Raw genomic sequence first — 26,588 nt, 5'->3', positions numbered from 1 at the left:
GATCAATAATTATTGTATAGTTGTTTCAAAAATGTAATGTCTAGCTAGGGATTTCGAGTGTATTGTAGATATTGTGTTCATTTCTAATACATTTATACTTAAGTTAATGATCATTGTTTTCAGTTTTACGTCATAGCAATCCTTGATAATTTAGCGCTGTTTTTTTGTATTAGTTTTATATGTATATCAGGGTTGTTTGAATAAATTCAATTCCGGTCCAGGAGAGAAAATCAGTAAGCGTAAATGGGTTCTGGACCGTAATGAACCTTTTTATGTGTAAAGTATTTCAATTCGGTCCAGGAACCTTTTTTCCGGATTAGTTTAAATAGGGTCAAAGTTCCGTAATGAAATGAAACAATACGCGACCTGGACCGAATTTAAATTGTGCGAGAAAAAGATTCCGGTCCTCTTACGGAACCCATTAAAATCTATGGGTTCCTAATATGCAAGGTGGTGCAAAAGTAATCACCTCATTATCTTAGCCTATAGCTTGGCTCTTATATTAAACAAAGTAGGTTTTTTTTTGTGTTAAACTTTTATTGATACTTGTAAGTTTTATGTCCTCAATTTTTAAAGATAACATCCAATAAATGACCACCATTCGAATTGATGCAAATTTGGGCTCTTTTTATGGCGTTTTCCATGGTGTTGGAAATCTGCGGGGAAATGTTTTCAATTTCAAGCTGAATATTGTCCTTTAGTGCTGTAACGTCTCTGGCTTATTCACATAAACAATGACTTCAAATATCCCCAAAGGAAAAAATCTGGAGCGGTTAAATCGGGGGACCTGGCCGGCCATGGCAAATCACCAAAACGGGATATTACTCTGTCCGCAAGAGTGTTACGCGAAATTGTCACAATTTTTCCACATTCTTGTGGGGTATACTTATTCATTTTCGCACACAATAAATTTCGTGAGTATCTTCTGTTTAACTGATAAAACACTGCTGATATAAACAACAAGATGTCAAAATAAAAGGTCAGTTCAAATAGGATGATGACTTTTGCGCCACCTGTTATATTATATATTTTACATTGTACATACTGAAAGTAATTTTTACAATAATATATTATATATATTATATAATATATATTATAACACACACATGGCGCATAATTCGGCTAAAATGAGGGTCTCCATACCGATGGTCCGGATTCATAAATCATCAGGTATGTGTCCACAACAATCATTCAACCATTACCATCGTAGTCTCGAAAATAAAGGGGGGTACGCCCACTTTGTAACCACCCTGTATGTGTGTTCAAAATATTATGGTAATATTGACGATATAGCCACAATAAGGGAGAGAATTAAAACACTTTAGACCGGTTTCTAGGATATTAGAATGATGCATATCTATTATACCAGGTTCTACTTGCATAACCATCACTTGCAGCTATATTATAAATGTGCCAACCTTCACACAAACTTTGTACTCCTTTGTTACAAATATTTAGGTGTTGATTAATAGACAAGATTTCGCCAAGGCAAACAAGAGAAGTTTTTACGTGTAACTTCCTGGTGGAGAGGAGTGTTCATGCAACACACTAAGAGAAGGCAAATGTGAGAAGATTGCCTTGAACGAGGTTGCGTGTTGCATATACAAATTGATCTCTCTCTTGCGTGTTGCATCATAAGAACAAACTTTTCAAGCTACAAGTATTTTGATTACGAAATTTTGTTTTTTCTAGCCACTCTTTGCACTGTTATTATTATTTATTATTCGCAGTAGGATTACAGTTAAACTTACAATTTACTCAGTACCAATTCTATAACTAAAAAACAGCTTTATGTCCTATACATATTAGTATTGTGTAAAATTGATTCATTTTACATGAGTTTAAAGTAGTATCAATACACAGAGAATAAACGTACAACTACCACAATCTAGTGGTTTTGGTCTTCATTACGTCAACTTTGCAGAATATGGAGGTCACCTAAAAATTCTCCCAAGAGATGATACGTACTGACTGACTACTGTAGTCAAAATAAAATTGACTACAACACACTTCTACATACATACATATATATGAGTGTAGTATTATGCATGTAAGTATATACATACACACGCACGCACACGAGTATGCGTGTATGCCTCTGCCAATACTATATCGATTGATTTTGTTTATTTTAATTCCCCTTTCTGTCACTTCTGGCTAATCGCAAAGATGAGAATGAGTGATGATGCAATTTAGGAACGCACCATTGTTCAACCCTGGACCCCTGCAGTTGTATTCCGCTGTGCTAACCACTACGCCACGGGGATGGGTTTTGATACTCTATCCCATCCCACCTCAATATCACAGTGCATTTAGGAATCCACACACATGGTAATAGAATTCAAATATCATGGTCAATGGAACACATACACGATAGAAGGATGACGGCTGAAGGGTGTTTGCACATAAATAACAAATGATACACGTCAGATAAAAACGTTTTCTAGAATATAAGAAAACTTCTTTATTCATAAACTACATAAAAATCTACACATATTTCTTTATTTGTTTGAATGACTGATAAATAGATCGTCATCCACATGAGGCAGGCAGAACTTTTACTCACTACTCAAATGCCTTTCTGGCGATTTTCGTCGGGAATAATTTTTTTATTGTCATGTATCAGGTGCAGAATTTCTCCTAAATGTGCAGACTTCCACTTGCATCACACATTTAAGCACATATTACCTTGAGACTGTTGGAGAAATCAAGCCCTTTCCAACACGATGGCCTTGAAGGGCTTCGGAGACAGTGTTATTCCGTCCTGAGGGTCAGTCGTGGGTGGTGCGGACGCCTTCGGGTACGAGAAACTGAAGCTTTGCATGATGGTTGAAAAGAAGAGGAACAGGCTGTTCCTGGCCAGTGTCTCCCCCATGCACCGTCTGCGATCTGCAAGGAACAGACACGTGACAGTCCTTGGAGAGATGCACAAAGAATAGACCCGTCCAGTTCGCTGCACTTTTCGACTCATTCTGCACTCACACGCGTCTATAGAGCGTCTCAACCTTAAAAGTCAGTATGGGTTAAATGGAGCGCGGCGTTGCCAGATCAACAAACGGAGTCGCATCGAGTCGCTGTTAATCGCTAATGATTGCGACAAATTTACTTCCTTAATATCGTATAGGAAATCATCAAAATCTATGTATTTGATGAATTTTGGAAAAAAAGAACATAGTTACCTCAAGATTTGCATGTAAATGTTTACATTTCGACGTAACTATTTACCATTTTACATTTGCATTATATGTGTAATACACGACGCAACTATTGTTACTTCCTTCGTTGAATGTTGTATTCTTTACATAAACCGAATTAAATAAATGCAAAAACAAATAAACATTTTTTTACGGAAAATAAAGCACACTGCACTTCCTACGAACCGGGGCATCTGCCTGCAACTGAATTGTAACCTCGGTGGCGCGCAATGAATTTGATACGCGAGACAGCCCGCATACACAAACTACGCTTGCGGAATAAATAACGGTGCTGTGGAGTAACAATGCATTCTAAAAATAACTTCAAACAATGGTCAACACTTTTCTCGCTTGGTCTGCATGTGTATCGCGACAAACCGAAAAGTTTCTTTCTAACCAACTTTTTCGTGTTACGGTCTGATGATTTATACAAAATATCCAATGTGTATATATATCTCTCTCCTCGTAAGCAAATTAATTCACTCAGGCGAAGAATATCATATCTACAAACATCATAGATCCCGTAGAAAAAAAAAACTGGTGAAGTTGCTCAAGCGGTTTGATATTTATGGCTTTTGAAGTATTTACTAGAAAAAATTAAGCGTCTTGCAAAATTGCATAATTATGAAAAATTCAGATCACATGAATTTATGACAGGTTATATAATGCCGTCAGTAAATAGAGCATAAAAAACTCTACAGGATAATGATTCCACTGTTTGAAATTTTTGACTTTTACATTTTGTAAATTTTGCAACATCTCGCAACGCAGCGGTGGTAGAGAAGGACAGAGCTATTGGCAAAGCTTATGTATTAGAGAGAGAGGGAAGTACTCCATTTACTTCCATACTGACTTTTAAGGTTGAGACACTCCATAGTTGATTACACAGTGCAACAGAGACTCGTCTATTTCATTGATTTGGAGTCAACTAGTGTATTTGGTGTCTGCGCCATTTGCACTACATTCTGGAGCGGTGTAATGTGTGGTCACGTGATGTGTGCTAATCAAATGAACGTTTAAAGCAGCACACAGGCATTTGTTGAATCTTCTGACCTTGAACACCGCTATCCCTCTACTTGGTTGAACATCATTTCCTTGCACCAGCCTGACACTGAAATACACCTAGTGTCAAAATGTGCATCGAACTGGACGTGACCAGTTTGTATTAAGTCTACTTTATGCTCAGATAGGCTAATCGAGACTGGATCTATAGTGTAAGTGGAATCCGAACCACTGTGCAATGTGTTTCCACTGGAATCGAACCTGGGATCCCCTCTAATACATGGCGACACTACATAACTACTGATGCGAGGATGAATTCAAAGATTTCTGCAACGATTTTTTCAATTCGTGAAAAATTCCAAAATACTTATTTTTTCTTCCTTAGCCTAGATGTGGATCCAAAACCTGAAAAGTGCTTTGAAGAAGAAATTACTAATTTGCTTTTCCTTTGTAATACTATTAGCGACACAAATCTGTTCAAACCGTTCCAAATACGAATCAAGTTACCTTTGTCCACATCGAACGGTTCCAGAATCTGTCCTTGAATCCCATCCTCGTCGCCAAATTGCTGCGTTACCAACCACGGTATTATAATAACTCATGTGGGTTCGATTTTATACAAAATAATAATTTGATCCATAACTCCAAATATTACATAACTCTATGCTTGACAACCAAATCAACAAAACAAAACAATTGATCATCTATATTCAAAGATATTATAACATCGTAGATGTTTCACAATCTAGCTACTGCACACACATCTTCCACAACTGTTGAAATCTACACTTCTACCTATAGTATGGATTTGCTGACAATTATTGAAATTGTTTATGTTTAACAGTACGAGGAAGAAACGTCGTTTCAAAATACACTCGTCACAAAAAGTTTGGAATATTGTTATATTAGGCAATAGGCACGGTGTCGACAAAAACACAAGAATTAACGTCCAGTAGACAGATACCATGTGTTGTTGCATTCCAAGGCTGTGCCTATCACCTAATGCGTAACGTAACAAAATTCCAATTTTTTTGAGAGTGTGTGTAGGTCGCTCAGCCTTGTTACATTTAATATGCACAATCAAGAGACTGCATCTCTTGTAATTTGAATTTTATATATTCTTTTTCGTTTTATGAAAGTATTATATAAAATAGTGCTAGTTTCAAGTTTTCGAAAGGAAGTATTTCAATGCACATATTCATAATTTCGAACCATCCACTAGGTGGCAGCACTGAGTTCGTGCTTGAAACCTGTGGACACAAGTAATTTGCTTGTAATTTTAACAACGTAATTTAATGTCAAGTTTGTTTCGAAAAAAATATTTTTTCTCGTAAGTTACTAACCAAAAAAATGTGTATTTAGGTGGTAAACTAACAAATGACTTAAGTTATAGGTTACCATCGTCAATTAGGATTGTGTTTAATTTAGAATTGAAGTATCTGGTTATACGAAATCCAAGACAAAAACATATGCTTTACTTACAAGCGCCAAATGGAATGAGAAATTCGTCCGGAACCAACTGCTTTGAGTCGTTAAGAAACCGCTCTGGTCTGAATACCTCAGGGTCCTTCCAGTGCTTCTTGTCCATGTGTACATTCTGAAGGTTTACCAAAATAATTGTGTCCTGAAAATACATAACGTTCCCTTCATTTGTTCCTCTCACTAGCACTGCAAAAAGCATTACAAGAAACAATCCAGCTAAGATATTCTAATTTTGGACGTATCTTAGGAACAATAACATGAACAAATAAATTATAACAATGTGGCAGGAACGGAGTACGCATAAAACTCATCACGTGCAGTCGGGCACACTCCTCTGATTGAAAGAAAAGGAAAGGTATACATCATAGTAAAAGTTTAAAAGCAAGCGTTACAAGGTAATTGTCTTTGAATCAAAATTCAGTGGTACCAATTTCCCATTCACCTTCTGTTTTGCTATGAACTGGGGTCTTTCTCTAGCCTTCTTAAACCCGAAGGTTCATGGCTGCAGCATCACAGGCCTTCCATCTGTCCCTATCCTGAGCAAGATCTATATAATCCTTTCCATCCCTACCGATTTCCTTTAGGTTCATCTCAACGTTATCCCTCCATCTTCGTGTTGGTCTTCCTACTGGTCTCTTACCATCAGGCTTCCCAACAAGAATCCTGTAAAATCTTCTTTCCTCTCCCATTCGTGCCAGATGGCCTGCCCACCTAAATCTTCTTGATTTAATTATTCTAATAATATCTGGACATGAATACAAATTATGTACTTCTAAATTATGTAACCCTCTCCACTCACCTGTCTCCTCATCCCTTTTAGGCCCAAATATTTTCCTAAGGATCTTATTTTCAAATACTCTCAATTTATGTTCCTCGTTGCATGTAAAGGGCCAAGGTTCGCATCCATATAATATTACAGGCAAAATTACTGTTTAGTAAGATACAAGTGAATGAAAGTGAGCGCTGACTACATTTTGCTTGAAGTAACGCACATTTATAACAATACACATTTTCCACAGTCATAGAAGAACAGAAATATTTTATGTCATTACAACTACAATACATATCCGCTGCAAAAGTTTCACTGTTTCCCTACACCATCAGAATGTAATAAATAATATAATATCTCAATCATCACGGTATATCTTCTGGGTGAAAATGGATACAGGTTCAATTTTGCCCAAAATTAGTTTTGTTCATTTTCTGGGTTATTGAAGTGGCCCGTATAACTGGTAAATAGGATGTATGCTAAATCTAATCTAACCTAACCAACTAGACCTCATGGTTTTGCTTCTCCTATAGAATATTTTTCTAAACTTAAATCAACAAACACTTGCTGATAATGTGCTATGGGAATTAGAATTGAGCGTTAAAAACTACCAAAAGTTATCTAAGTTATTGGTAAAATATCGGAAATTTTAGATGTCCAAATGTCTTTATCGTAGTGACGGAACTTGCACCCATTACTTATTGGTGGAACATTATACCCTTTCTTACGGTTAAGCGTTCATTTTGTTTACGGTGATCCAATTAAAATTCAAACTGAGAAGTACAATCTGGACGATAACAATGAAAACACAGGTGTTTACAGGTTTAAAATGAAAGTATAGTGCAATTTGGTAATTTTGTATGCTGGCGGTAAAAAAAAAGAATGATAGATGAGAGAAGCCTCGTGCACTTCTGGTTTCTTTCAGTTCAGTGATGCTTCACGAAGTTCTTCCTGTAGTTTACAGTGAAGATAACAGTCCACGTGACTTTCATATAAAGTTAGATTTTTTCATGCCATGTCTGAAGACGAATGAATACGAGGCGTGAATGCTAGGAGTAGTAAAATACACAACTCCAAAGGATCGTTCATAGATTTGAGTTTCTCAGCAAACGAAAGTGAGTCAGGTATTAATTTCGTTATTGTTGCAAACTAGCCTCAGACGTCGGTGATTGGTTGATCTCGCCACCAATGAATCTTGTTCGAGTCCCGACCTGGGCACCAGTGTGTTTCTTTTCTATGTGAGTGTGTCTTCCCTAATATTTATGTAATCATTATTCATCCTCATCGTTACGATTGAAGAATGTATGAAATGTGCATACAAATCTTTATGGAAGTGTTTCGTGTCTCGCCTGCGCTTCTTGTGACAAGGAAGTGTTGCGGTGAGGAGAGAGATTGAGTTGCATGTGTCCTTGGATGGAAAGGAACACCAGTGTTGCAAGCTCTGCTGCATTACTCTTCGACCACGGAAAAGTGACTACCCCGTCTTGGGAATCGTGGAGCAAGGGAACGAAAGCAAGTGCAAGTAGTGATTCGATGGGGATTGCATGAAGGGGTCAACGCGACTTCAGCTACCAGATGTTAGCAGCAGCGCGAATTGCTTTGCTCCTCCAAATATATTCCTCCCCTTCTCTACTGTTGTGTTCGGCATTTCTCCACAGACTCTTTGGACATAGTATACATTAAGAGGACGAAGCTATACACGATAGGGGAGGTGCACTCCATTGAACAGTCTTGCCTGCTTGGGTTGTTTGGTTGGCTTTCACCTGTGAGAGGAGAAGTGAGTGCATGGAGGGGAAAACGCGGCTGCAGCTACCAGCCATTGCAGCACCGCAGACTGCTTTGCTTCGACCACTCGCTTCCTCCTCTTTTCTACAGTTATGCATTGTCTTGCTCCACAGATTACCGAGACAGACTGCAAGTAGACACAGGCACGAAACAACGCTGTAGCTTTCAGAACAATTTTGTTGTATGTGTTCCGTTGTTTGGTTTATTTCTCGATTGCTTTGTTGTGTTTGTGTTTTGCCATGGCTGTTATAACTCGTACTACCTATGTGTGAAACTTCAATGCTGATTCACTTTCTCTCCTTCTTTCTTTCTTTTTCCTTCCTTCTTTCTTTTTCTTCAATTCCTTCTTTCCCTTTCTTTCTTTACCTCTTTCCCTTTTCATTTCCTTCCTTCCTTTCTCTCTTACCCTCTTTCTTTCCTTTCCTCCTTTGTTTTCTTCTCGTTTTTTCTTGAGTTCTTTCCTTCTTCCCCTTTCCCTCTTACTCTCTTTCTTTCCTTTTCTTTCCTTCCTTTTTCTTTCTTTCCTTCCTTCTTTCTTTCCCTCTTACCCTCTTTCTTTCCTTCTTTCTTTCTTTCTTTCCCTCTTACCCTCTTTCTTTCCTTCCTTTTTTCTTTCTTTCCTTCCTTCTTTCTTTCCCTCTTACCCTCTTTCTTTCCTTCTTTCTTTCCTTCTTCCTTTCCCTCTTTCTTTCCTTCCTTTTTTCTTTCTTTCCTTCCTTCTTTCTTTCCCTCTTACCCTCTTTCTTTCCTTCTTTCTTTCTTTCCTTCTTCCTTTCCCTCTTTCTTTCCCTCTTACCCTCTTTCTTTCCTTCCTTTTTCTTTCTTTCCTTCCTTCTTTCTTTCCCTCTTACCCTCTTTCTTTCCTTCTTTCTTTCTTGCTTTCCTTCTTCCTTTCCCTCTTTCTTTCCCTCTTACCCTCTTTCTTTCCTTCCTTTTTCTTTCTTTCCTTCCTTCTTTCTTTCCCTCTTACCCTCTTTCTTTCCTTCTTTCTTTCTTGCTTTCCTTCTTTCTTGCTTGCTTTCCTTCTTCCTTTCCCTCTTTCTTTCCCTCTTACCCTCTTTCTTTCCTTCCTTTTTTCTTTCTTTCCTTCCTTCTTTCTTTCCCTCTTACCCTCTTTCTTTCCTTCTTTCTTTTTTTTCTTTCCTTCTTCCTTTCCCTCTTACTCTCTTTCTTTCCTTCCTTTTTCTTTCTTTCCTTCCTTCTTTCTTTCCCTCTTACCCTCTTTCTTTCCTTCTTTCTTTCTTCCTTTCCCTCTTTCTTTCCTTCTCTCTTTATTTTGCCTATTGCTTTCTCTCCCTCTTTCCCATTTTCTTTCCTTCCTTCTTTTTTCTTCTCTCTTTATTTCCCTCTTGCTTTCCTTTTTCCTTCGTTGTTGTTTCAAAAAACCCGTTTCCTTTATCCGTTCCATCCATATTTTCCCCATGGACTCGTCCAAATCTCGTCAGCGCATGCGCACTCGCGTCGACGTCCACGCTGAAGGCAGACGGACTATATTATAATTCTGAAAGAGTTGAACTTTCGGTTATCAACCAATTTTATTAAAAGAAAAGAAAAAGGAACCATTGTCTCCTCCGATTTGGGTCACCTGTACCAACCTTTGGTATCCTGTATCCCTGGATGACGCCGTCCCTCAAAGCACAGTGGGGTACAGCTATCGGAACGACGCTGCCCATTCTTTGAATTTCCATTATGACAGCATCCACGTAAGGCAGGCTGGAAAAGAAAACACAGGGTCACTCGAAAGCATTCTTTAGGTGAGAAATGTTCTAGATTAATTTGCTGCTAGAACGACACAATTTCACTTGCATATTTAATTATTTTCGCATTCACTATTTTCCTACCGACATACTTATGTCAGTTTTCTGCATCTATTGGCTAATCGCTACTACTAAGTTAAATCACGTGAGACGCACCTTAGTCTATGCAGACTTAAGCCCGCCTTAGACGAAAGTATTTTCCTTAGCATTTTCTTAACTTTTACGCCATGACCAAAATGCTACCGTGTAAAGTGAAAAATCTCATGGTATTCCTGACGCCATGGCTTATTTCATGGCATTTCTCAAGGATAGGCTCGGTCCGAATCATTTTTCGTAGCGTAACCAATCAGAAGCGACCTCTAAGTCAAGAGTGCACATGTAATGGTGGCCGCGTGAGATGTAAACAATGTATCACTTCACATTTTTAAAAGCCGATAACTATTCAACCGAGAGGAATAACGTTTCCGAGAAAAAGGTATTAGGTACAAAGCAATGGCGCGGCTTAAATACATACTTTATAACGTATACAGTACACGCATGAAAGAATATTTTAGTTGTTCCAATTGTGAACACCATGCACTCACCATAGATGGTGTTACTCGATCCACCGTTCGTGTTGCAAACTAGAATGTTACAAGAAATGCTTCCGTGTAAAGTACTACCACCTGCTTCAAGATTTTTGGAAGCATTTACATAGCAGTTATGCTAGCAAAAATGTTTTTAAAAAAATGCTTCCATGTAAAGCGCGCCTTACCATGTGACACTTATCAGGCTCCTTACTGGTGTGCAGGGTCAGACACGATCTGCAGAGTGAATTTTGGTGTCCCAGTTACAAATTTGCCACTATGATATCACCAAAATAGGCCGAAACGTAAACTTTGTGGCAAGCAACATTCAAGCATCGTAAGCAATGAATACGCGACCAAACGTACCACCGGCAAAACGTACCTACCACCTGGGCGGCTACCTGCGAAGGGTTTTCTAATGAGTCTAAAAATATTTGCGATGCGACAAAACGTACCACTTGATGGTTTTGCAGATTTCCATCACACTTTATCCACGCTTTGGACTGGCAAAATTACTATACAATGCATATATAGCTATTTTGGCGTGTTTAAAATCAGCTGTGGTTCAGCTGTCGTCCACATTTTTTCTTTTGTTTTATCTTTTCGTCTTTTTTCGATTTTCGTTTTACTTATGTCAGTTTTAACCTAACCTAACCTAACCTTTGTCGTATAGGTTGCCTAGAGTATCCTTGTAAATCTTGGTAATTGGCGTGTCTTCCTCTCGAACCCTTTTCTTCGCCTCTTGCATACGCTTCTTCACATCTAAATGAGCATCATTCGGGACTCCACAAACGTGATCACTCGACGAGCCACTAACCACTTTATTCTCTTTTGATTTTAAGTTCTAGCGTTTTCCTTGAAGTGGTACGTTTTGTTGCGAAGTAAATATTTTGAAGGTAGGTGTGTTTATCTGAGTGGCACGTTTCGTCGCGAAAACCCAAGTGGTACGTTTTATCGCTGTTACGTTCTGTCGGGACACGTAAGCAATATACAGAATCATCGTATTCGCTTTCAGATGCCAATTCAGATGGCAATTATAATCAACAGGGAATGAATTTATGTGTGTTAAAAAAGCGTAAGATATGTAAATAAGTTAGTTATTTTAATCAAAATATTAAATTAAATGTGGATTTACAATTATCAGAAATGATAATTTTCATTAAATTAACTGCGCACCTAGACGAATAAAATATATTACCCTTACATGACATTAACTGTAATGCAAAATCCAAACACAAATAATGGATTACCAAATATTCTTTTTAAGTTCTGAATCGTGAATCTCCTATTGTCCCTGAAGACAGATTTGTAATGACTGATACTGCGTTCAATTTCACATGAAGGAATGGGAGTATATTAAAAATATGCAAGGAATTACGCGCGATAGCTTGAGATTGCATTAATGGTGGTCCGTGATGGGCACATGGTGCTCTACCAAGCTATGCCCAGTTCGTCATAGGTCATGTGGGAAGGGCTCTCTTGTTGACAAGAATGTTTCAATGACAAATGCATTGTCTATTGTCAAGATTTAAAATAAACAGAGAACAAAACGAACGAAATACAGACGAATTGTAAACCTCTGGTATTTTACACAAGGATTAGGATGAGAATGGAATATATACCGGAAAATGTTTGAAAATATGGACATTATATGTAAAAATAACTAAAATATGGGCTAAGATCCAATATATGTAAAAAAATAATGATAATAAAAACAGCATCTTTGGAGCTTACATACGACGATTGCCAAAGACAATACACAATAACATTGATTTTAGCATTTTATGAAGATATGTACTGTACATATAAATCAGTGGCGTATACTGAGTCCCAAGATTTGGGCTATCTCACTATGTCACGTGGTCCTAGGCTATGAATAAATAAATTTACCAATTCCTAAGAAATCAGGTTGCCAACTCATAAGAATTCAGGTTGCCAACTCATAAGAATTCAGGTTGCCAACTCATAAGAATTCAGGTTGCCAACTCATAAGAATTCAGGTTGCCAACTCATAAGAATTCAGGTTGCCAACTCATAAGAATTCAGGTTGCCAACTCATAGGAAATCAGGTTACCAACTCATAAGAAATCAGGTTGCCAACTCATAAGAAATCAGGTTGCCAACTCATAAGAAATCAGGTTGCCAACTCATAAGAATTCAGGTTGCCAACTCATTAGAAATCAGGTTGCCAACTCATTAGAAATCAGGTTGCCAACTCATTAGAAATCAGGTTGCCAATTCCAGAATCAGCATCATCATCTCACCGATATGAATAATAATATTTAGAATTTCTGATCAATGTTTCTCCTGAATTTTATTCTATAGACTTCAGGCTTCGCAGATAGCCTAGCTCAGTGGTTTCCAACTTCAAAAGGTCCGAGGTCCAAAATTATATCCAGCAGTTCATAGGGAGGCATTTTTTTGGGGGGGTGGGGATTAAAAATTACAAAAATTGTAAGTACTGAACTGAAAATGTAGTACTTTCGCATGACCTAAATTTCTAAAATGAGGCAATAAAACAATGGAATTACAAATCAAAATTGTATAATTACAATTTATTTCACAAAAACCCAATACTTATTGATGAATTGAAAGAAATTAAAAACACACCATACAAATAAGAATCTTTCATAGTAAGTGTTCAATGTGAAAATTGAGGTCGATCTGCTTCTTTTATTAAAGTTGTATTTGAATTTCTGTATTTGAAAGTCTCGGAAGGTGAAGCAGTGAAGAATCTGCCAGTCTGCTTCTGTAGCGGTTCTTGATGAACTTCATTGAAGAAAAAACACTTTCACACGTGTATGATCTGCCGAACATCGATGTCATTCTTTGCTCAAAACTACGAAGGTTTGGAAAGCGTTCTTTTGAAAGGTATTTGAAAAACTCTGGCTCCTTTTCTTGCCTAGTTTGAAGGAACACATCGCCTTGCAAATCACGCAATTCAAGTTTGAGAGAAGCTATTTTAATTTTCAATCTTACGTTTTTTGGAGATATCGCTCATTTCGATATTTGCACAAACTTTAACAATCAGTCACAGTACAATCCGAGTTGGGACACTGGAAATCTCTTCGTACTTCGTGCGTAGTAAAACAGATCTCTATAGCGCCTCTCTGCAGTTTGTTTCTGAACACAAAGAGTGAAGCCTTCGCGGAAGCAGGCGAGTTCATTCCACATAGCAAAGGGATGGAATGCATGGTGTGAAGAGAAAGTTACGTCACTTTAGATTCTTCTGATTATCATTATTGACTGCAAAATCAATTCTACCTGTGATATTGTCTCTCTTCACAGAGCATCCGTTCCTTCAGTAAAAAAAGAACGTATTTTAATAAAAAGAAATAAAATTAATATATTTTGCAAACTGGCTTCGCGGGCGGCAGAAAAAGGCAGCGGGGGCCGCCAGTTGGAAACCCCTGGCCTAGCTAGCCTAGAATATACGCTCCTGATTATATCTATTCCCTGGTAATCAAATTCTACTCACTTTTTCCTGTCCTCCAATGTGGGGAACCGATTCCTGCCAATCACCATGTCCAATTCTTCCTGAACCTTCCTCTGAATTTCTGGATTGAGCATCATGTAAAGGATCGCGAAGTTTAAAGTGTTGCTTGTCGTCTCGGAACCGGCCATGAACAAATCCATCAATAGGGCCAGGAGTTGATACTCTGAAACGATACGTTCGAGAAGGTGTTGGAGAGCCTATTAACACATTGCTTTGCTGAAAGATGTTACAATATGCAATCAATTATGCTACCGAGATGTACAAATATAGATCTGCTCATTAGAGTAAAACTACCTTTGAAAATCATTTAACGAAACTACGCTAGACATTGCTGTCTTGCTATGTATGTTCTCGTTGTTTCATCTTGTCATGCAATGTGATGTGCCATATAAATCCGATGTTCTCATATTTTGATATTTATTTATTTATTAACCAGTCGCCTATGACAGAGCGAATGCTCCAATTACAATAGGCATTACAATTTGCTATATACAAATATCATTTACATAAATACAAATACGTAAATACAAACACATAGTGATTATTACACAAAACCTTAGATAGATACGAATACAAAAAGTTATACAAATACACAAGTTACACAAATACAAAAAATTACATATATGTCAGTGGCGTGCCCAAGGGGGGGTTGGTGGGGGTTATAACCCCCCCCCCTTTGGTCAAGTATTCCTAATAAAAAGAACGTCAAAACGTAGAAAAACAAGGCCAAATGACGGCTGACTACCAGAAAAAGTGTACATAACCCCTCCCTTTCGAAAATCCTGGGTACGCCACCGATATATGTATATGTATATATTACAAATTTTAGACAGAGGAGAAAACTAAGAACAGAAGAAACAAAGAATAAACAAAGAAGGAAAAGTAACAAGCTATAAAAGTGTGAGAAAAATATGTAAGTTAAAGTATATTTTGAATGGAATTTATTTACTGCATTTCTGACTAAACAACTTTACACTCGTGGAGGCCCGTAGCCAGAACTTTATTTCGGGGGGAGGGGGCTCATCCCTTATCAGCAGCCGCCATCTAAAGGCGAAAACTTAGGGTGGGGGGCGAAGCCCTGAAGATGAATGTCTCAGTACATTACAACTTATTATAAAATATGTTTAATAATCATGCTAAAGACGTAAAATTAATCACCAATATATATCCATTATGTGACACGCCTCCCCGATGGCAGCGTCGTCGCCTTGTAATTCGGATCCAACTTTAAACTGAAGGTCCAGTCCCAATTAGCCTTACTGTGCAGAAAGTGGACTTAAACCACCAACTCAATCAATATGCATTATGTCCAACAAAACATTTGTAGGATTTCTGGTGTGGGGTAACTCCCCAAGCTCCCCTGGCTACGTGCCTGCTCACTTGTGTAGAAAAAGTATGAAAATCCACGATTCTTGATTTATTTGATTTAATAGAACATGATAATAGTTACCATAAAGGATTTTAACAAGGAAACAATCTTCAGATTGTCATCGTTGCTCAGTACCTGTGCTTGAAAGCTCTTGCTTTCCGTCGGTATTTCAATTACGACGAATGAATGGTGATGGGATGATATGCAGATGATACAAATAAATATACATTTTTTCCAAAACACTGAACACTTGAGTTCTAAGTTAACACAAAAAATCTCTCAAATCCATTATCATCCTGCTTCCTTACTTATTTTTTCAATATGTTATTTACCGACTTAAATATGAAATCCACCAAACGCGCCAACTAATTGGGCCCCACTGTCACATGTAACTTGACCAATGGGAATACAGGGTGTCTCAAAAGTAATAGCGCAAACTGATACAGGTGAAAGTATACGATAATAGAAGCAAAAAAGTCTGAGTAAACATGGGTCTGCAAACGAGTCGTCCTAGTTGGTAAAATGCTAATAATGTGTGCGATAGTGGGGGTAGAAGCCGTCACTGACTTCAGTGTTTGTACACGTCATCGTGTTTGATTACAACGCCACCTCTCGGAAATGTTCTGTTTTTTAAACAAAGAGCAAACCTCGGAACGCGCAAGGTTTACAAACTGCAATTAATGACGGCTTGTAACCACACATTTGCACACCTTATTAGCATTTTACCAACTAGAACGACGTTTACAAACAATGAAGTCAGTGGCGGCTTGTAATCACACATTCGCGCTTATCTCGAAAACGGCTCGTTTGCAGACCCATGTTTACTGAAACTTTTTTGCTTCTATTATCGTGTACTTTCACCTCTGTCAGTTTGCGCTATTACTTATGAGACACCCTGTATATGTCCCCAAGCAGGGACTCGAACGCAGTAGCGAGTTCGTGAATCGAACACTCAACATGCACGGGCACTGAGGAGTCTAACATTATTTGTGGAGTCTTATTTATTGTAAAAAAATGTGTTTGGGATAGATTAGTGTATGTATTATTATTTGAGTTATAAATGTGTGAAAATTTGTATATTTTAAGTATTCATTATATTTGTCGCCACTAAGTGGCAGGACAGTGCAGACTCTCTTCTTCGGAGACTGTGCAGGGCATGGTACTTATCGGGAAATACCCGCACTGCACGAGAGAACAGCGAGAGACATTGCTACACGGTGGTCGACTCCATTCCAATGTAGTTCAGTGTCAGTGTACATTAAATAGTGTATATAATCAGTCCAGTGTTTAAATAAGAAACGCAACAAAATGTAAAATGGAATAAAAGAAATCTGCATTTTGAAATACTGAAAACATTTATAAAATGACAGCAGCTTCTTGCAATAGTGTTCAGCCGTTTCGTACCACGTACAACTTTTTTGGAGCCTGTATTCAGGTGTTATTCGTCTTCTTTTTAATTGTAAAGATGCTGAATCTTACTTTACCTGTAAATGTAGTTTCCTTGCCCTCATCTTCTTTCATCTGCTGCAGGAAAACATCCGTCAGATCCCGGGCATAACTGTCGCTGTACGTGGCTTTGTGGTCATTTACAAGGTCCTGTAACAAGATAAGTTAACTTCAATATTTCCTAGTCTGTTAATCTTCACTGAAAGCCAAGAATGTCTTATCATTTCATCGATCTGAATATTAAAATGTACGCTCACCGACAATAAAAATGGGACACTTACATTTTGAAATACTCGTTTCCCTGCAAGACGTTATGTGTGTTGCCTAACCCTAAGGCGATAAGTGGATTTTAATAGCAAATTTTCAATGGCAACTTCTACAACTGCCGTAGCGCAGAGATTTCTAGCAGGTAAAAATACACGATAAATTTGGGGGAAGAGAGACACGATAAGAACAGTGACGAAACCATTCTTCCTGCTGTTGGGGTACCACTGGATGGATTTCAAAGATTTGGGTAGGCCACAACTTAGAGAACAAAGTATTTTGACAGTCAATTGTAATTATGTGTTTGCAACAAGAATTTATTAACAACTAATGAGAAATTTAAATATTGAAGTAAAAAAATTATAGGAACTAAAAAGTTATATTGAAAATCTATTAAATTTTAGGTTGAATCACGTTCCAGAACATGATATAGTAATAATTAAAAATTTTAAGCTAATCAACAATATAGTGTTAATTGTAAATTTGGAAAATACTATATATACAGGGTGTCTCAAAAGTAATAGCGCAAACTGACAAAGGTGAAAGTACATGATAATAGAAGCAAAAAAGTCTCAGTAAAAATTGGTCCGCAAACGAGCCGTTTTCTAGATAATCGCGAATGTGTGATTACAAGCCGCCACTGACTTCATTGTTTGCGAACGGCGTCCTAGTGTTGGTAAAATGCTAATGATGTGTGCGAATATGTGGTTAGAAGCCGTCACTGATTGCATTTTGTAAACACCGAGTGCTTTACTCCTTGCGAGTTCCGAGGTTTGCTCTTTGTTTACAAAACAGAATATTTCCGAGAGGTGGCGTTGTAATCAAACAGGATGGATACAATCAGTAAACAGTCTAACAATGAGATCTCCAATGACTTTTCTTACTGTATTGTTAGCATTTTATCAACTAGGACAACGTATACAAACAATAAATTCAGTGGCGCCTTGTAATCACACATTCGCGATTATCTCGAATACTGCTCGTTTACGGACCAATGTTTACTGATACTTTTTTTGCTTCTATTATCGTGTAATTTCACCTGTGTCAGTTTGCGCTATTACTTATGAGACACCCTGTATAGGTATTATACCTCCATGGTCCGGGGGGTCTCTTCGATGGCGCAGTGGTAGCGTCGTCGGCTTGTAATCAAGGGGTCCGATACCCGGCGGAGGCACATAGTGGTTCGGATTCCACTTTAAAATATATATCCAGTCCCGATTAGCCTTACTGTGCATAAAGTAGACTTGAAACAACAAATCAACTTCAGTTACAGGGTTGCTTCAAACAGATAGAATAGCGAAGTTGGGAATGTTTAGGGGAGAGATATTTTGACAAAATGAACGATTCATTATTTCAGTAATGTAAATGTGTAATTTTTATATTCCATGGTGGAAAGTCTGTTGTATTTCAATTTTAATTAGCGTTGCTTTTTTTTCGATTTTGGATATTCTCAACGATGAGGGTGATATGAAATTGACGGAGGGACATCCGGGTCTCGAACCTGCGACCGTGTCGGAAAGATTGTGACTATCACTCAACGCTCTCGACCATCGATCAATTTGAGTTCCATCGCCGCCGTTGTCCGGCTTTCGAGCCCACAAACTGCTTTGGAGAGCTCCAAGATTGTCTTCACAATCATGGGTCTCCTCGTAGGTGCGAGAACTGCTCTCACCAAAGTCCAGAGAGACAACTATTGGAATTTGTGGGGTTGTACAGGGTGTACCAAAAGTCCCATTATCCCCCTTTGAATTGTAGACAAACCTGCAAAATGTTATTTTAACAGCATGCGTATGATGAGAGGATGGTATACCATTAAATCAGACCAATGACCACCATTTACTCCACAGGATCTGTGTGCACACCGCCATTTTCATGGCACAGTATTATTCGCCTCCACGTGCGATGTGAAATCCTCCGTAACATGGCTGGCGTGAGGGAAGCAAACGCACTGCGAACAGCTTCTTGAAGTTCCCCAGTTGTCTGATAACGATTATGGGCGACTTTCTGTTTGATGTGTCCCCATAGCGCATTATCACAAGATGTCAGATCTGGACTTCGGGGTGGCCATTTTAGAGGTGCTGGTAAATTTGGCGATCCTCGTCCAATCCATTTGTCTCTGAACACATCATTGAGGTATTCTCTTAAAATGGCCACCTGAAATCCAGATCTGACATCTTATGTTACGGAGGATTTCACATTGCACCTGGAGGCGAATAATACCATGCACACAGATCCTCTGGAGTAAATGGTGGTCATTGGTCTGATTTAATGGTATACCATCCTCTCATCATACGCATGCTGTTAAAATAACATTTTGCAGGTTTGTCTACAATTCAAAGGGGGGGGGGTAATGGGACTTTTGATACACCCTGTATAATATAAGGCTTGAAATCTGACTGAAATCAGACTTAAATCAGACTTAGGCTACACTAAAGACTTCTAGTCTCGTTTATTTGTTTAAGTTGTGTTTTACGTCCACTTTCATGCACAGATAAGTTACTCGGGACTGAGCCTACAGTGGGATCCACCCCACTATAACCTCCGCCGGGTATCTAACCCGGGACCACTTGATTACAAGGCGACAACGTTGTCACTATGCCAATCTCGTGAAGTTGTAACACCATGACACTCAGCGAATACTCGTAAATAGTTAATATTTTCTGGCAGATAGCGCAACTAATTTAGTTAGATGTGGTTTCTTTGCCACGCATAGTGTCTATGGAGATGTTATTACTTCACAAAATTTAAGGACAATAAAAATACCACAAACGGTCTGCCACATCTGGAATATGGCTTTTCCATGTTGTAAGAAATGTGATGCAAGCCTTGGTGTATACTGTTGCACGGCACTTGTAACAACAAAATTGGGCAGTTTTTTAAAACTCCTATTTAATCTTTGCTTGAAAATAGAATTTCCAGATTTAAATTTTGTTATTTGACGTAGCTTGTCTTCCACTTACGGCTATCAGTGACGAGTTAATAACTTTGTTAAGTTGTAGAGAAAATATTTATTATATATTGCCGTTCTTACCTTGATTTCCTTAGTTGCGACAAATTAGGGAGCTTACAGACCGAAACGACATGTGCCACTTGGAAAGGAACCTTCAGAAATAGGTGCAACTTTTCTCACCGAAACAACACAAGCTGCATGTGTGTATTTCGGTCACATTCACGGAAGTTATCTTTTTGTGTTGTCATGTGTGTAAACGGTCTTAAACGATTTGAAAAATGTATGTATACTATATACAGGGTATCACAGCACGACAGCGCCTAACTTTCACAGTGTACAGAAGACATCAAGGCGAATAACTTGTCTTAACGAGTTTCTCTTTGAGGATACCTTCTAGGGCTCTCGAGAAACTGAAGTTCTTCAGAGCCAGGCCAATTGGTTGAGGGGCCCGGGGCATGCAATACAGGGTGTATCATAAGTAATAGCGCAAACTCACACATTTGAAAGTACACGATAATAGAAGCAAAAAAGTCTCAGTAAACATGGGTCCGCAAACGAGCAGTTTTCGAGATAATGCGAATGTATAGGCGGGGACTTTAACCAAAATTTTTCATAGATTTCAAAAATCAAACTTTTTGTTTCATTGTCTGTCCAATATAATCCCAATATAAATATTGTTAAAATTAATAAACAATTTTTACACATTTAGTTCTATTACCTAAGATCAAGAATAAGAACATTTTGTTAAAACTAGGAATTGTGGGAGGCTGATAAATGTTTCTAAATTTAGCTTTTTTTTTCATTTCCAATGTGCCATGGAGTAAAGTTCATTACAATTACAGTAAACCCTCGTTAACACAAACTCGCTTAAGACGAACACTCGGTCAACATGAACAAAATGTTGGACCGGCAGGGATGTATTATACCTTATAGAAAGTTTTATCTGTTAACGCGAATTTCGGTTACCACGAATTACGAACTATTTTTTAGTCCAGTGCGTCTTTAGATCTCATTTAACACCAACTTCCAAGTTTTTCATAATCTTTTTCTGTTGTTCCTCTGTCGTTCCTCTGCTAGGTATGTAAGAAATCACTCAACAATCTCTTTATCATCTTGTCAACATTCAACTTATACAGTATTTTAACCAACAGATTCAGATCAACAATGTGTTCAGATGTGTTTTTCTATTCTTTAAAACGTAGAAAACTGAAACCCCAAGCAGGAGTGTGCTTGATACAATAAAAGCTATCACCGCATCCTGGGAATCTGTGTCATCACAACACATACTAAACTGTTTTTCACCAGAAAATGATCTGCGAGTACATTTTAAAAAAAGTTAATTACTGTAGTACTGTTTTCTATGATGACATACATAATACGTATTGTAAAGGTTAATGTGTAGAAAGAACTGTATTGCAACAATAATATTTGAGTCCCCGGGTTAACAATTTTTTTTAACACGATTCGTGTTAACGAGGGTTTGCTGTAATTACAAACTATTAATCTACCTATCAAATTGGCATTTTTAATCGTATCCAATGACTTTATCTATCATAATTCTATCTTTTTGTCTTCTTTTCATTGAAGTTGACGTTGTAGTAATTTACATGTTTTCACATAAAATAATATCTTCACTTCATGATTTCATTCTATAATTACTAGAATAGTGCATATTGTTTTTGAATGAAATATTTGATTTTTATAAGTTCTTTTTTAAAATATGATTTCAGTAATTCTGGTTGTTTTTAAGTATGTTAAAAAATCCACGAAGTCAGAAGAAATCAGATTAGTTACTTAATTGGAAGAATCGGCGTTATATAAACTCGTATTTTATCTGATGCGACGATTACCCAAGTTGTCCCTCCCAAAGGTCGACTCTGGTGTTCTTACTCTCGATATTATCTCGAAGCTAAATCGAAGAACCATACCTGGAAATACTCCCAGAGTCGATTCCTGCAGGACTTTAGAGCGTTGTAGCCTGTCATCTCCGGAGCTACGAACCTCAGGACGGGCATAAAGTTCAGGATGCTCCCGGACATGTCGAACTTCCTGAAGAACTCGTCCAGCAGCTCCATGAGCTTGATCAGCCTGGGATCGTCATGCTCCAGCGTCTGTCCAACGCTCATCGCCCACAGGCTGCTCAGGACGGGGATGTTGAAGAAGCGGTCCATCTGCACGGCGGACTTCTCTGCGCTCTTCGCAGACTTCTTCAACGTCTCCAAAGTCTGCAGAACCTCGTTCATAATCAGTTCCTCCATCTTTTGTTTGCCGAAACCGAAGTCGCGAAGGTTCCTCAGGCTGAATCGTCTCTGCTCTTGCCACAGATGGCCATCCGTTAGTATAACACCTAAAGAATAGAAAGGGTTCATAAGTGGCTGTAACAATGTGTCACAATGGTTGCCATAGCTTAACGCAGAACTGAATAAGCTAAATTTTTATGCAACTCGTTTTTATGTGTCTATTTTTAATTGTTGAGTATCCATAATGCGACAGTAACCCTGTTCGCTCCGAGTTATACGCGTGCATACGAGAGCGCTCCTCCACAAAAAGGTTGAGTTGCCCAGGCTTCATCTAGTACAGGGTATGACCAGCTTCTTATTGCATTTCCTTTACAATTATTCACTAAGAAATATTGCCCTTCATTAGGACACAAGTCTTGCAACTGAAGTCTGTATATTAACCTGGCAGAAATATAAAGATATGGCAGTGGAAGACTTAAGCCGTAAAATTGTAGGTTTAGAGGAATTATACATAAAAGGGTTGATAGTATAGAGGTTTATTTAACAACAAAATGCCTGAAGGGCTTGAGACTACATAAATAATGATTATAAGAGTATAAACCCCCAATATAAATACAATAAATAATAAAGAAAATCAAATTATCAAATTAAATCTTTATATAATTTAGACTTCCTTAAACGTTATTTAACCAAAAAGAGATTATAGTAATTTTCTTTTAATATTAATTCCCCCCCAAAAGACATATCTCTGAATAGAAAAAAGTGTGCAGTGCTTTAACTAAAAATCCCAACTAAATACACTATATAAAAAACAAAACAACTACTCCCTGTACTCTGTTCTATTCCGAGATGACCCCTTTCAACACTCAAAGAGAACTCAACTTAACGTGTTTTAACCTCTGCTAATCAGTGGGAAGTGAAGTTTCCACACGAGGCTTCCTTTTCTCTGACCTCCGGAATTCACACCCCTTTTTCCAAATTAAAGCCAACTGTTGGCAAAGTAACTAAACATTTCTTTCTTTTCACTCGTACACCTTGCATATGGTTATAATTTGGTGCTTTAAGTACACACAGTAAGGCTAATCGGGACTGGACCTACAGTTTAAAGTAGAATCCGAACCAGTATGTGCCTCCACCGGGTATCGATCTCGGGACCCCTTGATTAGGGCCATGGGAAAGGCCCTATTGTAAGCATACGGAATTCAACCGGCTATTTGAACCTTGTTCACGATGATACATCGGTGCAGAAGCTCACGTTATATGACGATATTTCCTTTCACACGACAAACAAAACTGGCCACAAACATGGCTGCTGTACGCATCCTGACGTCACATGAAACCCACATATAGTCTGCAGTAAGTCTTGAAATTTTGCTGGCGACAAATTATGAAAATATTCTCTCGGGCTATCGACAGGGTGAATTGCGAAAAGGATTCTAAGCTTTCGAGAGCTTACGTCACTCATCTTCAGCGTGTAGAAGTACATTGCTGAACTTCAACCCTCGTGAACTGAGACGCACCAGCATGGCGCTGGTAAGGGAAAGGGTACACACCCCACTCTAGACGCTGGGAACTTGAGCACGTTGACACATCAACCTGGAAATGTCTTTCCCTGTGTTTCCGATGAACTGGGAATGGATTGACTCCACCAAAAGAGCCAGCTTTTATAATCAAACACATATACATCGGGTTCACTCTCAACCAGGGTGGATAAAAAGGAAACCTTTTTTGATATTTTTTTTTAATTTAAATCAGATTTTTTGGATTTTATTTTAAAAACACGCTTAAAATTGCTGGTGTGGTTTTTGGTACTACACACATATATAGGTGTTCCGTATAGGACGCCGAATTAAAAAATAAAATAAAAATCGGAAAAATATCATGAAAATAGTTATATTTCACATATATGTAAGCAGTAACATCTCCCATTTACATATGAAAGACAATGTCAGGCATATGTCCACCCCTACTGAGTCTGCATGCATTTATACGCTCCACAAAATTATTGATAACCCTCTCGCAGATGTCTGTCCCGATGCCTCCAAATACCCGTAGGATTTCTGCCTTGAGTTCCAAAAGGGTTCGTGGTTTGTTGGCGTACACCTGTGATTTCACAAACCCCCATAAGAATAAAATGACAGGGTGTAAGATCACACTCCACCTGCCAAAACCCACACCACACAGTAGTTCTTAGCGATGGATGGATTTCACGCTCCTGGATTATTCGAGGATTTTCGGAAGGAAACCACAACAAACGAGTCAAAACAATTGAGGCTACATTAATCGGCATGACATTATAGAAAGGCTTTTTCTAGAAAATGCCTCTGCAAAATATTTGAACAGTTTGATTAAAATAGACATTTTTCTGTTTTTGAAACTACATATATGAACCTACTATGGAAATGTTTGTTTCAGTAAATTTTCTTCCAGTGAAAATAAAACATTCTGGCTGTATCCTATAAAGTCTTTGTATCTGAATTTTGGCAATTTTTTAAATGATACTTTGCAAAATATCAGTTTAATAATAATGAAACTATTTATGGTTTAACATGATTAGTATTTTCTTTATTTTTCTACACAAAATGATTGCTATTTTTGCCTATAAGAATTATTGCATTTTAAATCATGATGATTTAAGTGTGTTTACAGTTCACGTATTACATTTAGTTTAGTATGAGCTTCAACCCATCAGTACATATATTTTGTTTCCTTTCTTAGAGCCTAATAAACACTATTAAATAATCACGAGATTAATGTACTTCAAAAGTGATTCTGATATCTAGGAAAGCCTTATGTACATTATTCTATAAATTATTTATTTAAAGTGATTAAATCAGAGCTTTTCTTCAAAATATCACCAGATTTAATTCAATCCACCTTGTGCTCAACAGTGCACTTATACCCTGAAGATGAGAGTGACGTTAGCTCTCGAAAGCATGGAACCCTTTCCACAACTCACCTGGTCGATAGCCCGACAATCTTTTCAACAGTAGTCTACATTCCATGCATATACAATGTAAAAGTAAACAATTAACCAATGCACCTATTGTTGAAGTTTTGAAGAACTCTTTTCTACGATTACTAACAATTTTTCGTCGAGTAGCAAAAGCAACAAAGGAAATATTTTAGTGTTTTATGGAAAAAACGCTTCCTTTGATACACACCTCACACGTGTTTCTTTCCTACATTTTATAGAATATGAGCATATCTTCCTAGTATAAATAGGATTCCTTTTAGCTCAGTAAGAACACCATGGTTGAAAAATATCAGTTTCTTTTCACAACAGCCTGTACTTTACATTATCTACATAAACGGTGTAAACTATAACCTAATGTAATATACGCGTAAATTACATGTAGACAACGCATGTAGACGTACAGTCTACTACGCATCACTGGTCTAAATATAGCAATCGGTGAAGAAAATAAGCATACCACCCAATTGAACACACGTGTCCTGAACATAAATATCAAATGAAACTTAAAGAATCAGGAAGAGCAAAACCATTTGCAAATGTATCAATAAGAATCAGGAATAGAAAGACCATTTGCAAATGTGTCACTAAGAATCAGGAATAGAAGGACCATTAGCAAATATAGCTTCAAGAATGAGGAATAGAAGGACCATTAGCAAATATAGCATCAAGAATGATGAAAGAAGGACCATTAGCAAATGTATCACTAGGAATCAGGAATAGAAGGACCATTAGCAAATGTATTACTAAGTAGCAGGAATAGAAGGACCATTAGCAAATATAGCATCACGAATGAGGAATAGAAGGACCATTAGCAAATGTATTACTAAGTAGCAGGAATAGAAGGACCATTAGCAAATATAGCATCAAGAATGATGAACGAAGGACCATTAGCAAATGTATCACTAGGAATCAGGAATAGAAGGACCATTAGCAAATGTATTACTAAGTAGCAGGAATAAAAGGACCATTAGCAAATATAGCATCACGAATGAAGAATAGAAGGACCATTAGCAAATTTATCACTAGGAATCAGGAATAGAAGGACCATTAGCAAATAAAGCATCAAGAATGATGAAAGAAGGACCATTAGCAAATGTATCACTAGGAATCAGGAATAGAAGGACCATTAGCAAATGTATCACTAGGAATCATGAATAGAAGGACCATTAGCAAATATAGCATCAAGAATGAGGAATAGAAGAACCATTAGCAAATGTATCACTAGGAATCAGGAATAGAAGGACCATTAGCAAATATAGCATCAAGAATGAGGAATAGAAGGACCATTAGC

General features: G+C 37.8%; 1 protein-coding gene across 2 annotated transcripts in view; it reads right to left on the bottom strand.

The window, feature by feature from the left end:
• Positions 1-2,450: 2,450 nt before the first annotated feature.
• The window catches only part of LOC145981593 (methyl farnesoate epoxidase-like), a 33,312-nt gene continuing 9,174 nt past the window's right edge, over positions 2,451-26,588 (bottom strand). Inside the window, exons 4-9 of one of the 2 annotated variants that reach the window (XM_083114955.1) lie at positions 22,009-22,427; positions 16,905-17,016; positions 14,034-14,214; positions 9,828-9,945; positions 5,679-5,820; positions 2,451-2,889 (exon numbers count right to left, since the gene is read on the bottom strand). In XM_083114955.1, the coding sequence (XP_082971081.1) occupies positions 2,708-2,889; positions 5,679-5,820; positions 9,828-9,945; positions 14,034-14,214; positions 16,905-17,016; positions 22,009-22,427 (1,154 nt within the window). In that variant the 3' untranslated portion in view covers positions 2,451-2,707. The remainder of the gene's footprint in view (positions 2,890-5,678; positions 5,821-9,827; positions 9,946-14,033; positions 14,215-16,904; positions 17,017-22,008; positions 22,428-26,588) is intronic. The other variant, XM_083114956.1, reaches the window with a different exon arrangement.

This window comes from Lepisma saccharinum, chromosome 29 (assembly GCF_977018435.1).
Source record: "Lepisma saccharinum chromosome 29, izLepSacc3.1, whole genome shotgun sequence".
Lineage (NCBI taxonomy): Eukaryota > Metazoa > Arthropoda > Insecta > Zygentoma > Lepismatidae > Lepisma > Lepisma saccharinum.
The sequence above is the reverse complement of the archived record's forward strand: the minus strand, read 5'-3'. Positions and strand labels throughout refer to the sequence as shown.